Source organism: Grammomys surdaster, unplaced genomic scaffold (genome assembly GCF_004785775.1).
Source record: "Grammomys surdaster isolate TR1022 unplaced genomic scaffold, NIH_TR_1.0 129, whole genome shotgun sequence".
NCBI lineage: Eukaryota > Metazoa > Chordata > Mammalia > Rodentia > Muridae > Grammomys > Grammomys surdaster.
In genome coordinates, this window is record NW_021604587.1 from 11,371,249 (window position 1) to 11,387,373 (window position 16,125).

At 40.4% G+C, this 16,125-nt stretch overlaps 1 protein-coding gene across 3 annotated transcripts in view; it reads right to left on the reverse strand.

Moving 5' to 3' along the window:
* The window catches only part of Slx4ip (SLX4 interacting protein), a 153,115-nt gene that overhangs the window by 1,949 nt on the left and 135,041 nt on the right, over nt 1-16,125 (reverse strand). For 2 of the 3 annotated variants that reach the window (XM_028755522.1, XM_028755529.1), the window contains one exon: nt 13,742-13,830. In XM_028755522.1, the coding sequence (XP_028611355.1) occupies nt 13,742-13,830 (89 nt within the window). Of the gene's footprint in view, nt 1-632; nt 734-13,741; nt 13,831-16,125 lie in introns of all 3 variants that reach the window. The other variant, XM_028755537.1, reaches the window with a different exon arrangement.

Here is a 16,125-nt window from a genome sequence, read left to right on the forward strand (position 1 = left end):
ATCCATCCATCCATCCATCCATCCATCCATCCATCATAAGTAAGACAAACTTTACTTAACTATAAAACAAACTTCCAAGGCAGGACAGAAACTTCACAGGAAATCGAGAGACTTAAGCCCTTAATTTGGCAAAGAGTTGACAACAATACATTTACAAATAGCAAGAAACTTCTTCAGCCACTAAATTCAAGCACTGAAGCTGGAATATTTACTTTGGCTAAGCTTTCTGGAAAAAAACATAAATATGTTGCTGTAAGGGGGCCCAAGGGCTGTCATAATTATATTAAAGTCAGAACGAGCATCTTACAAAAGGAATGTAGTTTTTAAGTCTGTCTGCAGTTGACTCAAGAGCTGTGTGAAACACACCACCAGTAGGTGCTTTTCATCTTCAAAGAGCTTGTAATTAATCACTTCTTGCAACACACCTGTGAAGCAAGGAGTCTATTCCCACTGTCCAAAAGCAAGAGCAATAGGAAGGTGGGAAGGACAATATGGCTGTGGGCAGAACCAATGACAGAGGGGCTACTGATTAGGTTCCATACACACAGTCATTAAATGACAGACTCTTCTGGTGATATAACTATTCACACAGGCAGTCAGAAAATGAGGAATAGAAAACATGCTGGACCTACATTTCCTTCAGAGCGTTCCTCTTGAGCTTGGTACCAGGAGAAGGTGAACTCTCCACGCACTCAGCAAAATAATCAGACACTCTGTGGAGGGCTCTTTTTGTCTACTCCAAAAGATAACAAAGGTTCAAACAGGAGTCTATTAGCTGAACACCAGAGAAAACAGTTACACTAGGAAAGCTCAGATGGATAGATTTATTTTGCAAATACTAAATAAAAGAGACTGCTGTTCTTGGCTGATTCAGCTGCTTTCAGTTGGGTATTTTCTGGTGTGGGTCACAACTGCTTTTGTATTCTTGTCTACTCAATTCATGCACTAATATGTACCATACAAAACTGTAATGTGAAACTGCAAATCCCAAGTCATCTAGAACAATATCTGGTATCTCTGTGGCCCCAAACCCCAAAAGGCAGAGTCCCTGAGCCAGTGGCAGCATGCTTGTGAGAAAACAGTGGACAGCATTCTGACAATCCTGGGATTTTCTCCACATTTCCCCTACTTACCAATATAGCCTCTGTTAACCTTAAAACACTATCAATTTAAACTTTTAATATTGGCATTTTTAAAAAATTGAAGTTTTTCAATCTTGGTTAGCAAACAAACAAACAACAACAACAACAAAAGAACCTAAGAGTCTCTGCCTTTTTATAGTAGTCAGAGCTATGGTTTTATACACAGATTATCTGCCTTTAAAATCATAAGCATGAAGCTTCATAAAGAGGTAATTACAAAATTTAAAAGTCTGCCAACTTTTGCCAGAGCTGACCCATGTAATGCTTTTGAAATTTCTTCCCTTAGGTTAGAAGGTGATAGTCCAGATAAGGTGTTATCAGCTCTTGTTGTCTTGGATACTAAGTAGTCTTACACATCAAATTCGTATAAAATGCTGTGACCCATGAGGAACAGTTTGGTACCTATCAGTAGGTCTTTGTTTAATGTAGGCTTCCTTAGGGAATCAATAGTTATAGTCCCTTTGATTCTGGAGGATGGCAGCCAAAAGTATCATTCCAGTGTATCTCTAAAGCCTTGATCTAATTGGAGCTCACAGTACTAAGTTGGGAAGGTCCATGAGCTCTCAGCCATGACTGTAGCTTCAGACCTGGGCTAGGATCTTTCAAAGGCATGTCCACTTGTAACCTAAATTGGTTTTAATGGTCAGTGAACAGAGTATAACTGGCTTTATTGGATTATATTGCATTGTAGTATGCCATTTCTTTAGTTTGTTGTTTCCTAAAATTAATTTTTGGAAAAAGAATACTTCAAGTTAAGTCAGAGGGGGGAGGCAAAAGAGGGGAGGCTGAGAGAGATTGGGAGCGATGGAGATTTATGTGTGAAACACTTCTAAACATGCCCTGCATGCCCTGTAAATACAGTCGATTTTCTCCTCACAGCCACGCCCTGTAAGTGCTGTATTTTCAGAGCTGAACAATTAACATAAGGGGCATGAGTCAGGCTTTGAACAACTCTGTGGGAACCAGAAAGCCTTTTGCTATTAGGAATGATGTAAATTCCCCAAGGCTGGAAGAAGCCCACAATGGAAGGCAGACAGGGTCATAAATAACAACAATGGGTTCTGCATCCACTGTATCAAGTGTGGTACAGCGATAGCGACAGGCTCTTCAAATCTCAATCTCAGTGTGGATTCAGCCGCTGACTTAGTTATGTCTAAAGAGCACCATGTATTTCCTCTGGGAACTTCAAAAAATGTCTTTAAGAAATACAGCAGTCTATTCTTGTCTTAAAGTCCTCCAACAACAGGGTCAGGAATGTCTTTTGAAGAAAAGTGACAGGGGTTAGGGGGAAATGTCCAGTTCAGAAGTATAAAACCTGTGACTTCAAAAAAGAGAGAGTGGGGGAGAAAAGGGGAGGATAAGGGGAAGGAAGGAGGGAGGCAAGATGGAGTAAGAAAGGGGAAGGCAGAGAGAGAATACACACACACACACACACACTTCTGAGTACACACTCAGCAAGGCTGGTCTGTAGCTTATAAATTAAAACCACATTTGGCAATTTGTTGAAGAAGACATATTTACATTTGTATGAAGAAGACTGGGTGGACAGGAAAAAAATGATTAGTCTCCTTCAGTCCTTGAACTGTCAAGACTCGTTAGACTTCTCTTGTTCATACATTTCTAGGGTCAGTTTACATCCCCTTGTTACTAAATTGCAGCTTGTGGTCTCTAGTGCTGTCCCCTTGACTCACTCTCCTAAAGACACAGCCATCACCTGGGAATAGGATTTCCCAAGGGATTTTTTCCTGATTACTGCTTTTCTAATCTGGCATAAAAATGAAACCCACCACTTACTATAGACAATACTCGAGGATGCAAACAGATAGAGCTCACTAGTCCTGCTGCTCTGTGCTGAAGCATGCAGGGCTGATATCACCACTCTTTAGATTTTGCCTGAGCAATGAATTGTCAAGCAATACAAGCAATTCAGACAAATCTATCATATTCAAAGAGGCTAGCAAGCATTTAATTCTTTCAGGTTCGGAGAAGGCATGCTGTGGAGGTCAGGTAGGAAGTAAACTAACCAGGAGGGCACATCACAACCTGAAAGCGTGCTGGCCATCTAGGACAAGGACAAATTGTGTGAATACCATTTCTTGGCACACTCTATTCCTAACCACTTAACCAATTCCTGCCACTTCTTTTCGTTTCATTTTTTTGGTTCTAGATTTACAGCTTTCTATCTGAGCAAGTACAACAGAAGCAGGACAAGCTACTGCCTCCACAAGTCTAACCTGGGAGGATACCCTGCAGTCAATAACTTGTGCAGCCCAAGTAGGCCCTAGGGCAAAGGGGTCAGGCCTCTTATTATCTTTCTGGAGACCAGTGAATATACTTCAGGGTTGAAGGCAGTCCAAGCATGCCCCACTATACAAATTCAAAGGGAAGGCTGGCCTGACACAGTGTGAAAATGCAATGAGGAAGGACATATGCCATGCTGTCTGCTCAGATCTGGGGAACATTCAATTCCCGGACTAAAAGGAGGATGGAGGGCATCCCCACCAAAACAAGATTGACAGCTAGGCCACACTTGTTACCTCCAATCAGAGAACACACAGGTTTGAAATGTCCTTGAATTAATGGTCAATATTCAAGCTACAAGAGAACCTGGAAACTGTGAGTAACCTCTTGGTTACTTCCACGCTGACCTGACTTACTGAACAGCAATTTTGAACATTGTGGGGTAAATAAGGAAAGGGGCTTAAAATAGCAAAGAAAACCCCTTGCTCTTGATCTTGAGTTAGGACCTTCTCAGAGAGTCTGTAAGACCAGCTTAGACTCTAACAGAAGACTGGCTGCAGCAGAGGCACCAAGGCAGGCCCCTCCCCCCCCCTTTAAAAAGAATCCTAGCATTCATTTCGTGGAAGTTCTGATTCACAAGGTCTGAGGTGGGGCTAAGAGATCTATACTTAGGTTCCCAGGTGATTCACACTCTGCTGATATACATGAAACAACATCAGAGAAAGAAAGCAATAGAGAAATTAACTCGACCTGGTGCAATGAGACAAACAAGACTTTGCAAAGTGTGCTAGCATTATCCAGCAAAATCACCTTGGGAGCTTGTTAAGAAATGTTACAGATTCCACCCAGAATCTACTGCATTTGTATCCCTAGGGGCTGGGGTCAAGGAAGGTATATTTTGGGCAAGATCCCCAGTGATTCTTATACCCAGCAGAATTAGTGAAGTGCTTTAAAAACACATGGTACTGGTAACTGAACAAAATCTAGTAGAATGACCCAATCAGATATCACTGAACTCCAGCAGACAGAGCCTGGAGCCCTTAGTGAAAAGGCATACACCAACAGGAAAAGACCTTGTCTCATGGAGTTCTGTTAACAGGAGAAATAAACAAATATACAACATGGTTTTTGGCCCCCTACCCTAAATTCAGCTATTGCCAATGTCAATGTTAAGAGGCAATTTAAGTTGTGAAAATTTATTCTCATGAGTGACATCAGGCTCCCTTAGAGAGATCAACAGGGGAAGTTCATGCTGGCCCTTCTGTCTTTCATCACATGAAGACATGTTCCCCCCCTCTCTCAGATGATGTAGCAGTAAAGTACCAACTTGGAAGCAGAGATCAGACTCTCCCTACAAAGAAAGGCCACTGGTCCTTGTTCTTCGATGTCTCAGCTTACAATTCATCAAAATATAGTTCTGTTCTTTAGCTGCCAATGCAAACTGGGGAAATTCTTCCATATGGTGTCCAAAGCCACTCAGAGGAGATCTACAGGGGAATGAGTTTGGATAGAAAAGGTACATGAAAAGATGTTGAAGATGAAGAAAAGGGGACAAAGGAACCACTGGTAAGGAAAGAGAACCATAGTGTCCCCAGAGGGAAGAAAAGAAGAGAAATGAAACATCAATGGACATGCTGCTGAGAGGAGAATGCAGGCCCTTAGACCACAGCAAAAATGAAACGCTACCTGGACAGGAGGTAGCTGTTCTGGGTAAAAGCAGAGACTTAAGCACTTACCATAGGTAGAAGGAAGTCAAGATGATAACAGACTCAGAACTCTAGAGTACAAACATAATGTGAGCTGGACAAGTAACCTGAAATTGTCTATAGGCCATTGAAGAAGTAAAAGAAAATTGGTGAAATTAAATTTCAATATATTATTGAACAACATCTATAAAATATTATAACATGTAACCAATATAAACATATTGAGCCATATTTATACACTGAGTTTATGGCAGCCAGCCAAACATTCAGACTTCATATAGAGTGTATCAACTTGCCTTTCAAATGCTTACAGGCAGAATGCGGTCATTGGCCAGTACAGCTCTAGACAATGCTTTGGGAGCATTTCTCATTAAGGAAAAGCAGAGAAATGAAGGTGCATGCAATGTTACTCCCAATATAGTCTAGTGACGTGGGTCTTATTACTGTTACCACTGCCCAGGGTTAGGTGCTGTTGATCAGGAACTAATTCAACATGAGCAAACAGCATGATGCCAGTGACTAGATAACAAATGTAGCTTCTTCTGGGAAAGCCTTGTAGATGATTTTCTAGCATTCACTTAGAAACATTGGGACGTCAATATTAGTTGAGGCTGGAATTGGGTTGAGATGTGGAGGACCAGGTCAAACCATTGATTACATATAGTCTACTCCTTACTGAATAGTATTCTTGGTATCTCTCACAGCCACGACTAAACGCTGTACAAGGACTAGATCACCAAACTGCTGTTCACAAGATTTTAAAATTTGTCACATGAGGACAGTACAATTTTTCCTTTCAAAGGAGTAATTAATATAGTAATATGTTTTTATCACCATGATCATCATGCTTTGAGAATTGAATCCAATTTCTCATAGAAGGTATCTTCTCATTCTGCTTTATTCACTCCAAGTTAAAATAATAGCTCAACTATATTTTAAAAGCAGGTAATTCACCAAGTTTTATAATATGAGGCATACTCAAAAAGTCACTGATCCTCATTTCTCATGATCTGCTAAGATGATCTGTCTGGGGTTTATCAGCAAAGAAAATAGCAGAGAGCACAAAGATGACCGACAGTGTAATCCAAGGACTCACACTCCGAGTTGGCATGTCCCAGGGCCAGTTTTACAACCCCAATGGCCTGCTCTCATTTTTGCTTTTAAGTATGGGGAGGTGTACAAAGCATACTTTGGAAACTAGAAAGTGTTGGCACTATTTTTCGTGACACTGTTGCTTAAGACAAACAAATAAGCCCTGATGTCTTCACAAACCATACAGAGTTTATGAAAAGGAAAAGATGCTTTCTATACCTAAACATCGTATCCAAGGGCCACCATAGGCAGTGCTTTCTCTTCTCTGCAAAGTGGCCTTCACATCATTTGCTGTCATTGTGGGATGTAGGGGCAGATAGATAACTCTGAATCAAAAGTCCTTTGCAACAGTCCCTTCTAGTCACCATCTGGCTAAGAGATTTGGAAAATTGATTTGTCTTTGTTGAGTGTCAATTTCTTTATATGTTTTTGTTTCTTGTTTTTTTAAAAACAAAAACAAAAAGCATCGTTTTTGTCTCAGTTAGGGTTTCTGTTGCTTCACTAAAACACTTTGACAAAAGCAGCCTGGGGAGGAAAGGGTTTAGTTTATCTTAAATTTCTGTATCACAGCCCATTAGGAAGTCAGAGCAAGAACTGAAGAAGCCATGGAGGAATGCTGCTTACTGATGTGCTCATGGCTTCCTCAACCAGCTTTCTTACACCACCAAGGGCTACCCGCCAAAAGGTGGCACTGCCCAGAGCAAGGTGGGCTGTACCATATTGATCATCAATTAAGAAGATACACCACAGGCTTTCCACAGGCCAGTTGGGTAGTAGCATTTTCTCATTGAGGTTTCCTCTTCCAAAATGACTCCAGCTTGTGTCAAGTTGATATAAAACTAGCCGGCACAGCTGTCTTGGGTAGAGGTCTGTTCATTTTCCCTCTGGGAAGAAAAGACCTAGAGATGCCAGGAGCAACCACCATATACAGGCAGAGAACAGAGCCAGCACAGAGGCTGACAGAACTAACTGTGATGAGAAACTGAGTTTTCAGAATACTCTGTCTCTGATCGAGCTGTACCTAAAGTTTGGAGTTGTCAGGGACATCAGTAAAAAGTTCGCCGCCACCTCCCTTCCCCCCTACCATGCTATTAGCAGTTGCCCTGCCTGTCTGTTGAAAATGAAAAGGTTCAAGACTCAGAATCGCTTCTCAAGTTAGTTGTACTGAATAAGTTATTGTAGGTGCCAGGCCCCTGCACTCTGCCAGCCAGTGACACCTTCTATAAACAATAAGAGCTGCGCAAAAGTTTAATATATCTGTTTATTTAGGCAACAGTATTAAAGTATAAAGCTGAAAGCATTACCGTATCTATTACTTTAGTGCAGTGCCACTGGTTTTCAGGTACAGTGATGTTCTGAAGGGTGACACAGTATGGAAGGCTGAAGTGGTTAGATAGAAGCAGTTGAAATGAGGCTCCCACAGGACAATACACCATCTAAGACCATCTAAGACCACAGTGTGGCACGCATGCGACCTAGCATTAGGAGGAAGCACCCTCCAAAGTTCATTTCTGATACTTTCTTATCTACTAGTAAGTTAAAAAATAAAAGGGGGAAACAGGGATGGAACCAGATCATAACAAAAGGAAAGACAAAGTTGGTGTAAACTCAGTATCAGCATAAACTCAAAGGAATGGAAGCAAAAAGAAAACTAAAAAACAAAAACAGAGGTGGTGTCTCACTACTGCCACAGGACTGACATCATTTTCCTAAGGATGACATAAGTAGACATGTGTTGTGTTACTCTAGGCAAAGCAGGGGGGACAGGGATCAGCAGCTGTTATGTGGAGCAGTGTGAGAGGGCAGCCATGTCCTTTTCCATTTCAAAGGTTCTGTGATGTCCCTCTTCCAGGCCTTTCCCTCTTGCACTTCAGTGAAAGGCTGGATCTCAAGGGAAGAGAAAACCAGGCTTGTGGACTGTGCTAGACCCACAGTCACAAATACTAGGGATTTTTTCCTTTAAAATAATTTAAGATTTTCTTTCTGTAGGGCTGAGAATGTAGCTCATTTTAGGTGAGCACTTGCCAAGCACTCATGAAACTCTAGGTTTGTGCCCCAGCACTACCCAATCTGGGGAAGAGGGTACACATGGAGAAAAAAGCAGCAGGGCCGGGAGATCAAGATCATCCTCTACTATAGAGAGAGTCTGAGGCCAGCCTGGGATACATGAGATCCTGTCTCAAGAAAGAAAGAAAAAATTCTTCCCTTTGAAGTGTGACCAAGAAGCTGTTGTATACAAATGTAGGGAAATACCTGTAAGTTGCTGCAAAGAATATAGCCCTAAAGGTTGTATCTGTGAAAAATCAAGGAAGTTATTGTGTAGGAAGTACACTCTTCACAGGGATTTTCCAGTTTACATTCACCTCCCCTTGAGAACCTAAAAATAAATCTTGACCAACCTGAGGCTACTGTTGAGTTCCTGGTGCAGACAAGTATGACAAAACATGGCATTTTAAAGAATACATAGATTTGGGTCTGTAGCTGACACAGGGACCTACTGACCACTATTAGAGTTGTATGAAATCCACTTAACTTTGATCAGATAAATATTAAAATACACTGTGAGTAACCTTAGGGAAAGTTGGCCTATCTCCATGGTGCCCTTGTTAAAAAATACCTCCTCTACGCTTTACAACCCTTCATTCAGGGTGCAGACTGCTGTGATTTTTCATGTGGCTGAGCTCAAGATTTGGACAGGAAGGGAGAGGAGAGTGGTGGGTATATGTTTTATACACACAAACACACCACACACACACACACACACACACACACACACACACACACACACACACAGAGTAGGGCTAGCTCAAAGACAGCCTAAAGAAGCCTGAACACTAGTGGGAAAGCAACAAAGGGCAGAAAAAAGACATCACAGTCGTCTATCTCATTTCAAATTTCTTTGTAGAGCTGGCCCTCCGCCCAGAGTTATGGAAGAAATAGCTCCTGCTATTTTCCTTGAGCACAGACAATCAGGGCCCCACTTTCCAAGACTCACATCTCCTGACAGGAACAGTTTTTTGGACTTGTCTGGGAACCTCACCCCTATAATGACATTGTTTCCTTGGGAAAATGAGTATGGATTCTAAACCATCTATTTATTAATCTATTTTCCAAACACAACTCCATTCACACATTAGATTCTATCTATGCTGTCATTGTGGGTATTCTGTGGAACATAGATTCCTAGAAATTTAGGCCTGAAAATTCTGCTATCTCCCAACTCCTACGATGGCAGAGAAATGACTGGCTTTACCCTCCAGAGTCTCAATCCAGCAGGAGTCAGCTGACAGCTGTTTTAATTCCTAGGTGCTTAGCTGGGTAGTCTCTGCAATTGGTTAATAGAGAACCACAGGACCAGCTGACTACATGGGGACTTATCACTTAGCCTTTTGCAGTTTGTGTAGTTGTAAAATACAGCTGAGATAAGTAGAAGCACAAAAAAACCAAGGGCCTAACTTCTCGGGAGACTATCATGTATAGATGGGAATTACCAAGTATTACTGTCATTTCTAGACCATAAAGATTCACTAATCTAGCAGTATGGCATTTATATGTACTCTTCTCTGGGGAAAAAGGAAATGGTGGTAATAATTAGTACACACAAGTGCTTCAGCATTTATAAGCCACTTTAATATTTATTATTTCATTTGACTGGTAGGAAGGCTTAGCAGGGCTTGTATTGTACATACCACATTTACCTCTGTGGACCAAGTCAGAGGCTGTTTTCCAAAGGCCAACTGCTGTGTCTGAGGTCCTCCAGCAAGTGATGGGGAGTCTGGGGGGATGCAGTGGTCAGGGTCAGGTCTTTATATTAACTCCAATACCCTTTTTTCTGTTCTGTTCCACACTATGCTTTTCCTAATTAATCTTTAGTCTAATTGGTCACTGAGGACAAATTTCATGTCTCTGAACATAGAAGCATCATTATGCAAAACAAGGATTAGAGGGCCAGATATATCATTTTCTATTACCCTAGCTAATTAATAATTTTAGAGTCTTTTAATTCAGTAGTAGGCAGGTTACCTTCAGGTGATGAAATACAACATATCTCATTTGCAATACTAATGTTTAAAGTTTGTGACTGATTTTAGGTGACCACAACAGTCAATAGTAGTGTCAATCTCCCAGACTATAAGCAGCTAGAGGGCAGCAGTATTTTCTTATTTTTTGTGTCACTGAAACTCAGCAGAGACCCTGGTATAGAGCCAGCACCCAGAACATTCTGTTCAATGTAATGGTCAGATCGAATGGGAACCATGGTCTCCAGAGACTAGGAGTGGCTTGTAACCAACACACAATCAAACAGTAGCTTTGCAATGACCCTGAAATGTCCCAGATATATACAGAGGTCCATGGTTATTTACATAACTTCAATAAAGAAATCAAAGAAACTAGTAAGTAACTCCAGTGTTCTCCAAACCTCCAGGGCTTTACAACTGAACAAGGACAGTCTCTACACAGGAGACTTAAGTTTGGGATAGAGGGAGAGGGAGAGGGAGAGGGAGAGGGAGAGGGAGAGGGAGAGGGAGAGAGAGAGAGAGAGAGAGAGAGAGAGAGAGAGAGAGAGAGAGCAAGCTACCAATTTTGTGGAATATCTCCAAGTACAGTAAAATCTGACTTGATGTTCTTTATGCTGCTAAGGAATAAGTGAAGAGAACAGACAAAGGTAAAAACTGTCAGGAAGACTCTGGCTCCACAGCCAGCGTAGGTCAAATCTGAGGCTACAAGAGTTTTGAGATTTCTTATGAGAAACTCAAGTAAGAAAAATACAGTGAGTCATTTCATAATAATGCCCTTGCTTCCCAAAGTACACAGCTCAGTTCCCACATCCCAAGCACATGGACATGGTGCAGGGCTACTGCAACAGGAGGGCCTTCCTCTACTGTCTGTGCCTGCATAGGCAGACAGTTGACAAAGTGGGAATAGATTTCGCTGGCACGGTGGTAAAGGGACAGCAAGAACTACTCTCACTTTGCTCTGTAGAGGAAGGGGATTTCTCTGCTTCTTCTGTGCTGTGTGATCTGGCATATGTTCTTCAATGCAGCTACCTTGAAGAACTAGGGTGCTAAATACTGCTGGCTTCCTAGTCTGAAGGCTGAAAGAGTCCCCTGGCAAAGTAGATGCTCTCAGATTCCCTAACAAATTCTCACTGAAGACAAAGGTGATCCAGAGAGCATGGGGAACTTAAGGAGAACTCCTTAATGGCTACAGTCCCAGTGAGAGGTTGAAGCTGCTCTCAGGTACAAGATCACCCCCCCACCCCCATCACTTCTGTGAATGGCAAAACAGCGGGTTATATAAACAACTATAAGAAAATAACTCTAGTTTATTGCCAATATAGTTTCGTGGGGAGCCAAGTTCCCAAGCTTTACCTAGTCAGAAATTCCTTAGGATGATAAGCAGGACAGAGTGAGATCGACCCTGCCTTTTTGTAAACATCACTGTAAAATGGAAAGAAATTCAAATGCTTGGGGAAGAGGCTGATCATTAGTTTTGGGTGTTTGAAGTACATCATGAGAATTCATTTCTTCTTTCTCTGCCAGGAGGCATCAGGAAGGGTGAGGCTGTTTACTGATCTCTAAATAGCTAAAACAGGTGGACTCTGAAGAGGTCAGATATCAATGGTAGAAAGACAGTATGACTGGCCTGATGAGGGACTGAAGGAGGGCCTGGGCATTTCATAGCTCCTAGTGACAACATACCTGAGAAAGGGGTGGGCTGAAGAACCTGAGGAGGAGAGGTACTCAGCTAAAGTTGGAACATTTGTGGCAATGGTGCTGTGTGGTAGTACTGACTCTTGTTTTTGTTGCTGGGAAATGTGACTGGAAAGGGAGACATAACCAAACAGAGCCACCAAAACCAACAAAGGAACCATGGGATATAAATGGCACTTTTCTTATGACATGCTCAACTTTGATTGTGTTGATTTTTACCTACTAAAGATCAGAACATGTTAAAAATAAGGAACTCAAACTGCCCATGTAAAATGTCCAGGCTGGTTAAGGATGAAAGTTCTCAATAATCAGGAAGTTCTCCGGATTACAGGATTTATATAACAGCAGCTACAGAAAACTTACATCTGTACAAATACCAGAGCCCCTAAGGGGATAACGTTTCCTTTGTATTCAGATGCTTTAATTCCTCCTTAACAATTTAAGATATTAAGTATTAACATTACACATCAGATATAAGATCTGATTTCTCCTGTATCCCATCTGAAAGCAATAACATTCTGGTAGAGTTAATTGTTTTTTTTTTAAAACCACAGATCAATTCTTTCTTGCTCTGAAAAATCAGTTAAGAAATATATGCCAACAAAATTACTTTAGTATTTATTAATCTTCTCAGATAATACAATGTCCTGGAAATATTTCAAAGAATAAACTTTTAATGCTTTTGGCCAAATTTACTTCACTGATCTTATTTTATGTACATTTGTAGAGTGGTTTTGATGGATGAAGAGGAAATAAAAGGGTTGGGCTGTTTTTTGTTTTTAAAATAATTCTCTGCTTAAAACAAAGGAACTAAATGTAAGTATGAGTTTTCAGTTCTTTACTTCTTCTGGGTCTCTATTGTTTCAGAGGCTCCAAAACACTTTTCTTATGTATTTACTTAAGATGAGATAAGAAACTGATTTTATACTATGTGAGCCAAATTTCAAATTTCATATGGGTTAAAAAATAATAAACAACAGGGATAATCTAATATCCCCATAAATTATTTTAGAAGCATAATAATCATGTCATACTTTATGGCTGGGTTAATGTCTTCTATATATTTTTTTTTCCTGTTCATTGAAGGTTCACGCTGTAGACCTAAAATTTTTTTAAGGGCAAGTTAAATAGACTGAAGTGTGATTGACGCAAGATACATATACAAATAATAAGGATACTGTTAAGAGTACATGTTAAGCTTAAAAGACAAAAATGTCAGTTACATTTTGAGTAGGTTTTCTACAGCTATTTGTCTGAATAGAGAACTCCAGTGAAACAGAACAAGGCCCTGATAGAACTCAAGCCTAGCATGAGAAAAGGGAGCAAGAGAAAATGAACTCTATTAGCTAGGAAAAAATACACTGGGGAGAAACACTAGTTCTCAGGAAAAACATCAGAGATTCACCATGGAGTATAATTCAGAAGCCACTGACCCTGATGGGAACTTAGCGGAAGCACAGATTGTCACTTGTCTTCATTTACCACCACAAACATCATCACGGTTTTCCTGATGTTTTGTTGCATCATTTAAAGTTGAAGGTGATAAGAAACTTCTTGTCAAAGTAAATATTGAAGGTTTTGGATGGTAAAGAAACAAAACCCCAACACATTAATTAATCAACTCATCAACTGATCAATGTTGGCATGCAAAATGGGAGGCAAGCCATCTCTTATCTCTTAAAACATGCTGAACTGCTGATAATAAATGACACCCCAACACACACACACACACTTTTCCCCTCTCTCTCCCTCCCCCGCCCCCAACCACCACCACTACCACCACCACCACCGTGATCACTCAGCACTAAGGAGATTCTTTTATAGAGTTTTTTTTTTTCATACATACCGATTTTTCATCCTGGTTTGCCCAAGTATCATGACCAAATGCAAGTTGACTAACACATACCACGAATCTCTCAGGAAATATACGAAGTTCTGTGCAAAACAAAGGAGAACAAGTTACTAAAAGCATCAACACCATGCAAAAGGAAATTATTGTTGATTTTTCTTATGGCAATATATATAGCACATACATGTGACTGGGGTCTCCTTTCCCTTCTTCTCTCTACATGATTTTAACCACTTGGGCAGAGTGAGTTCTAGGAAGGGCCAAGAGGTTGCAAACAGGTCTGAATTATTTTAGCACATCCAGGTAGGCTATTATAATTGTTCTCTATGTTAGCATGCCCTTTTCTGTTCAGAACTCCTGTTTGGGGAGAAATATCAATGTTTTCTAATCAGCATACAGACTTAAAGAAAACAGATGAAGAATGTGAGATATAAATCTAAAAACGAGACCCATTCATATATTCATTGTCTTCCTAGCTCTTGGAGTGAACTAAAGGGCTAATTCTGTACCAGAGAGCAAGCTTCTAAGTTGAATTGGGATACAAAAACAACTTTTTCTCTTAGGAGTTGGATAGTCAATTAAGGGAATGGTTAAGTATGCAACAACAGAGATGGCATTAGACCGTGTCACAGCAATCCACCTCTGAAAATTCTGACAGTAAAGCCATTGATTCCCAAGTAGGAACACAGAATGGAGCACAGAACAAGGACCCTTCAGTCAGTGATGTAAGCACAACATAGGCAGTTCCATCTCCATCACCTCTTCTTTCACCTGTCTTCTCTGTCCATGTGAACACCTACCAACACCATCCAACTGTGGGACCATGTCTAGACTGATGTGTAACAGATACAGAGAGTACCAATCTCCACTGAATGGGGAGGATTCTTCATCTCTTGGTACTTGCTGCATTGCTTGAATCTTTTTTATATCATACCCATGTATTGCTACAAAAACAATCATTGTTCTAAAACAAAGATTTCCTCTCAGATGTGAGCATGTTTTTAAAACAGACATATAAATCAGGTAAGTGAATCTTTTCAATATACTACATGTGGGAGACTGACTGAAACAGTAACACAGCTCCGTTTGGTTCCACTGTTAGTTAAGAACTTATGCAAACACACAGTATGAACACAGGTAATACCTTCTTACCACCTGCTAGGTCAGAGTATACCAAAAGCCTAAAAGAGCTGAGTTCCAGGAGTGGTTCTCCCCTGAGCCCTAGGTCACTGCTGTTTCTTTAGTAGCTACTGTTCTAAACCATGCACCTCATAACAACAGGTCAGATGTTCTAAGTAAAAGTTTCATCCATCTGCCTCACTACCTAACATGGATGCCCTCCATGACTTCAGCCATCTTGTTGCTCTGATCTCAAGTCAAACGGGACCTCCCATAGAAAGGTTTCCATGCAGGTGAAGTCATGGGTGTATCTAAAGTTTGACCCCACACTCCATATGGATGGGGCCTCTGATGGGTTTTGAAAAGCTCTACAAACAAAATTATAAAAATGGTTAATATTAATGCATTAGTTTTTGAAATAAATAATTGGGATTAAGTAAGTGGTAAGCAGCCCCTATCCTACTTTATGTAGGAAAAAAGGCCATAGAATTCAATTATCACTTCATCTATTTTAAATTTCTATTTTTCTTCTCAAAAATAAGAGTGATAGATTATGAATACTTTGATAGTCAAATCAATTTAAAAATTTCTTTTTTATCACTTTACTTGATTATATAATAATTGATTTGAGTTACTTTAATATTTAAACAAAGATTTCCATACCACAAATCCCCTACCAGAATGTAAAGCTAGATTGCATTGTAACAGATAAAAGGTTAGTTTTTTGACTAAGTGAGGTAAACAAATAGAAGATCCCATTGAGTGGCTACTATAGACGCTGGAGATATGGCTCTGTGGTTAAGAGAACTGGCTGCTCTTCCAGAGGACTTAGGTTCGATTCCTAGCACCCATCATGGTGGCTCAAGACCATCTGTAACTCCAGTTCCAAGAGAACCGTCACTATCTTCTAGTCTCCAAGAGTACCAAGCACAAATGTGTGACAAATATACATCCATGGCAGACCTCATACACAGAAAAGAAAAATAATCTATTTTTCTTTAAAAAGATGGTAATATATCTGATCAACATTTAAGAGTTAAGAAAGTACAGATAACCATGCATATTCTGTGAACAAACTTCCATAAAGTTAGTTTTTTTAAGATTCTGATCTATTCAGAGAGACTGGACATTATCTTCTTACCTTACTGTGGTTGATTGGACATGATATCACTTTTCATATCAGGACTCGTTCGTGCAGGTGAGAGTTGGGAGCTGGCCTCATTAAATACTTATGGAAGGTTTGCTGGCTTTGGCCTAGGAAA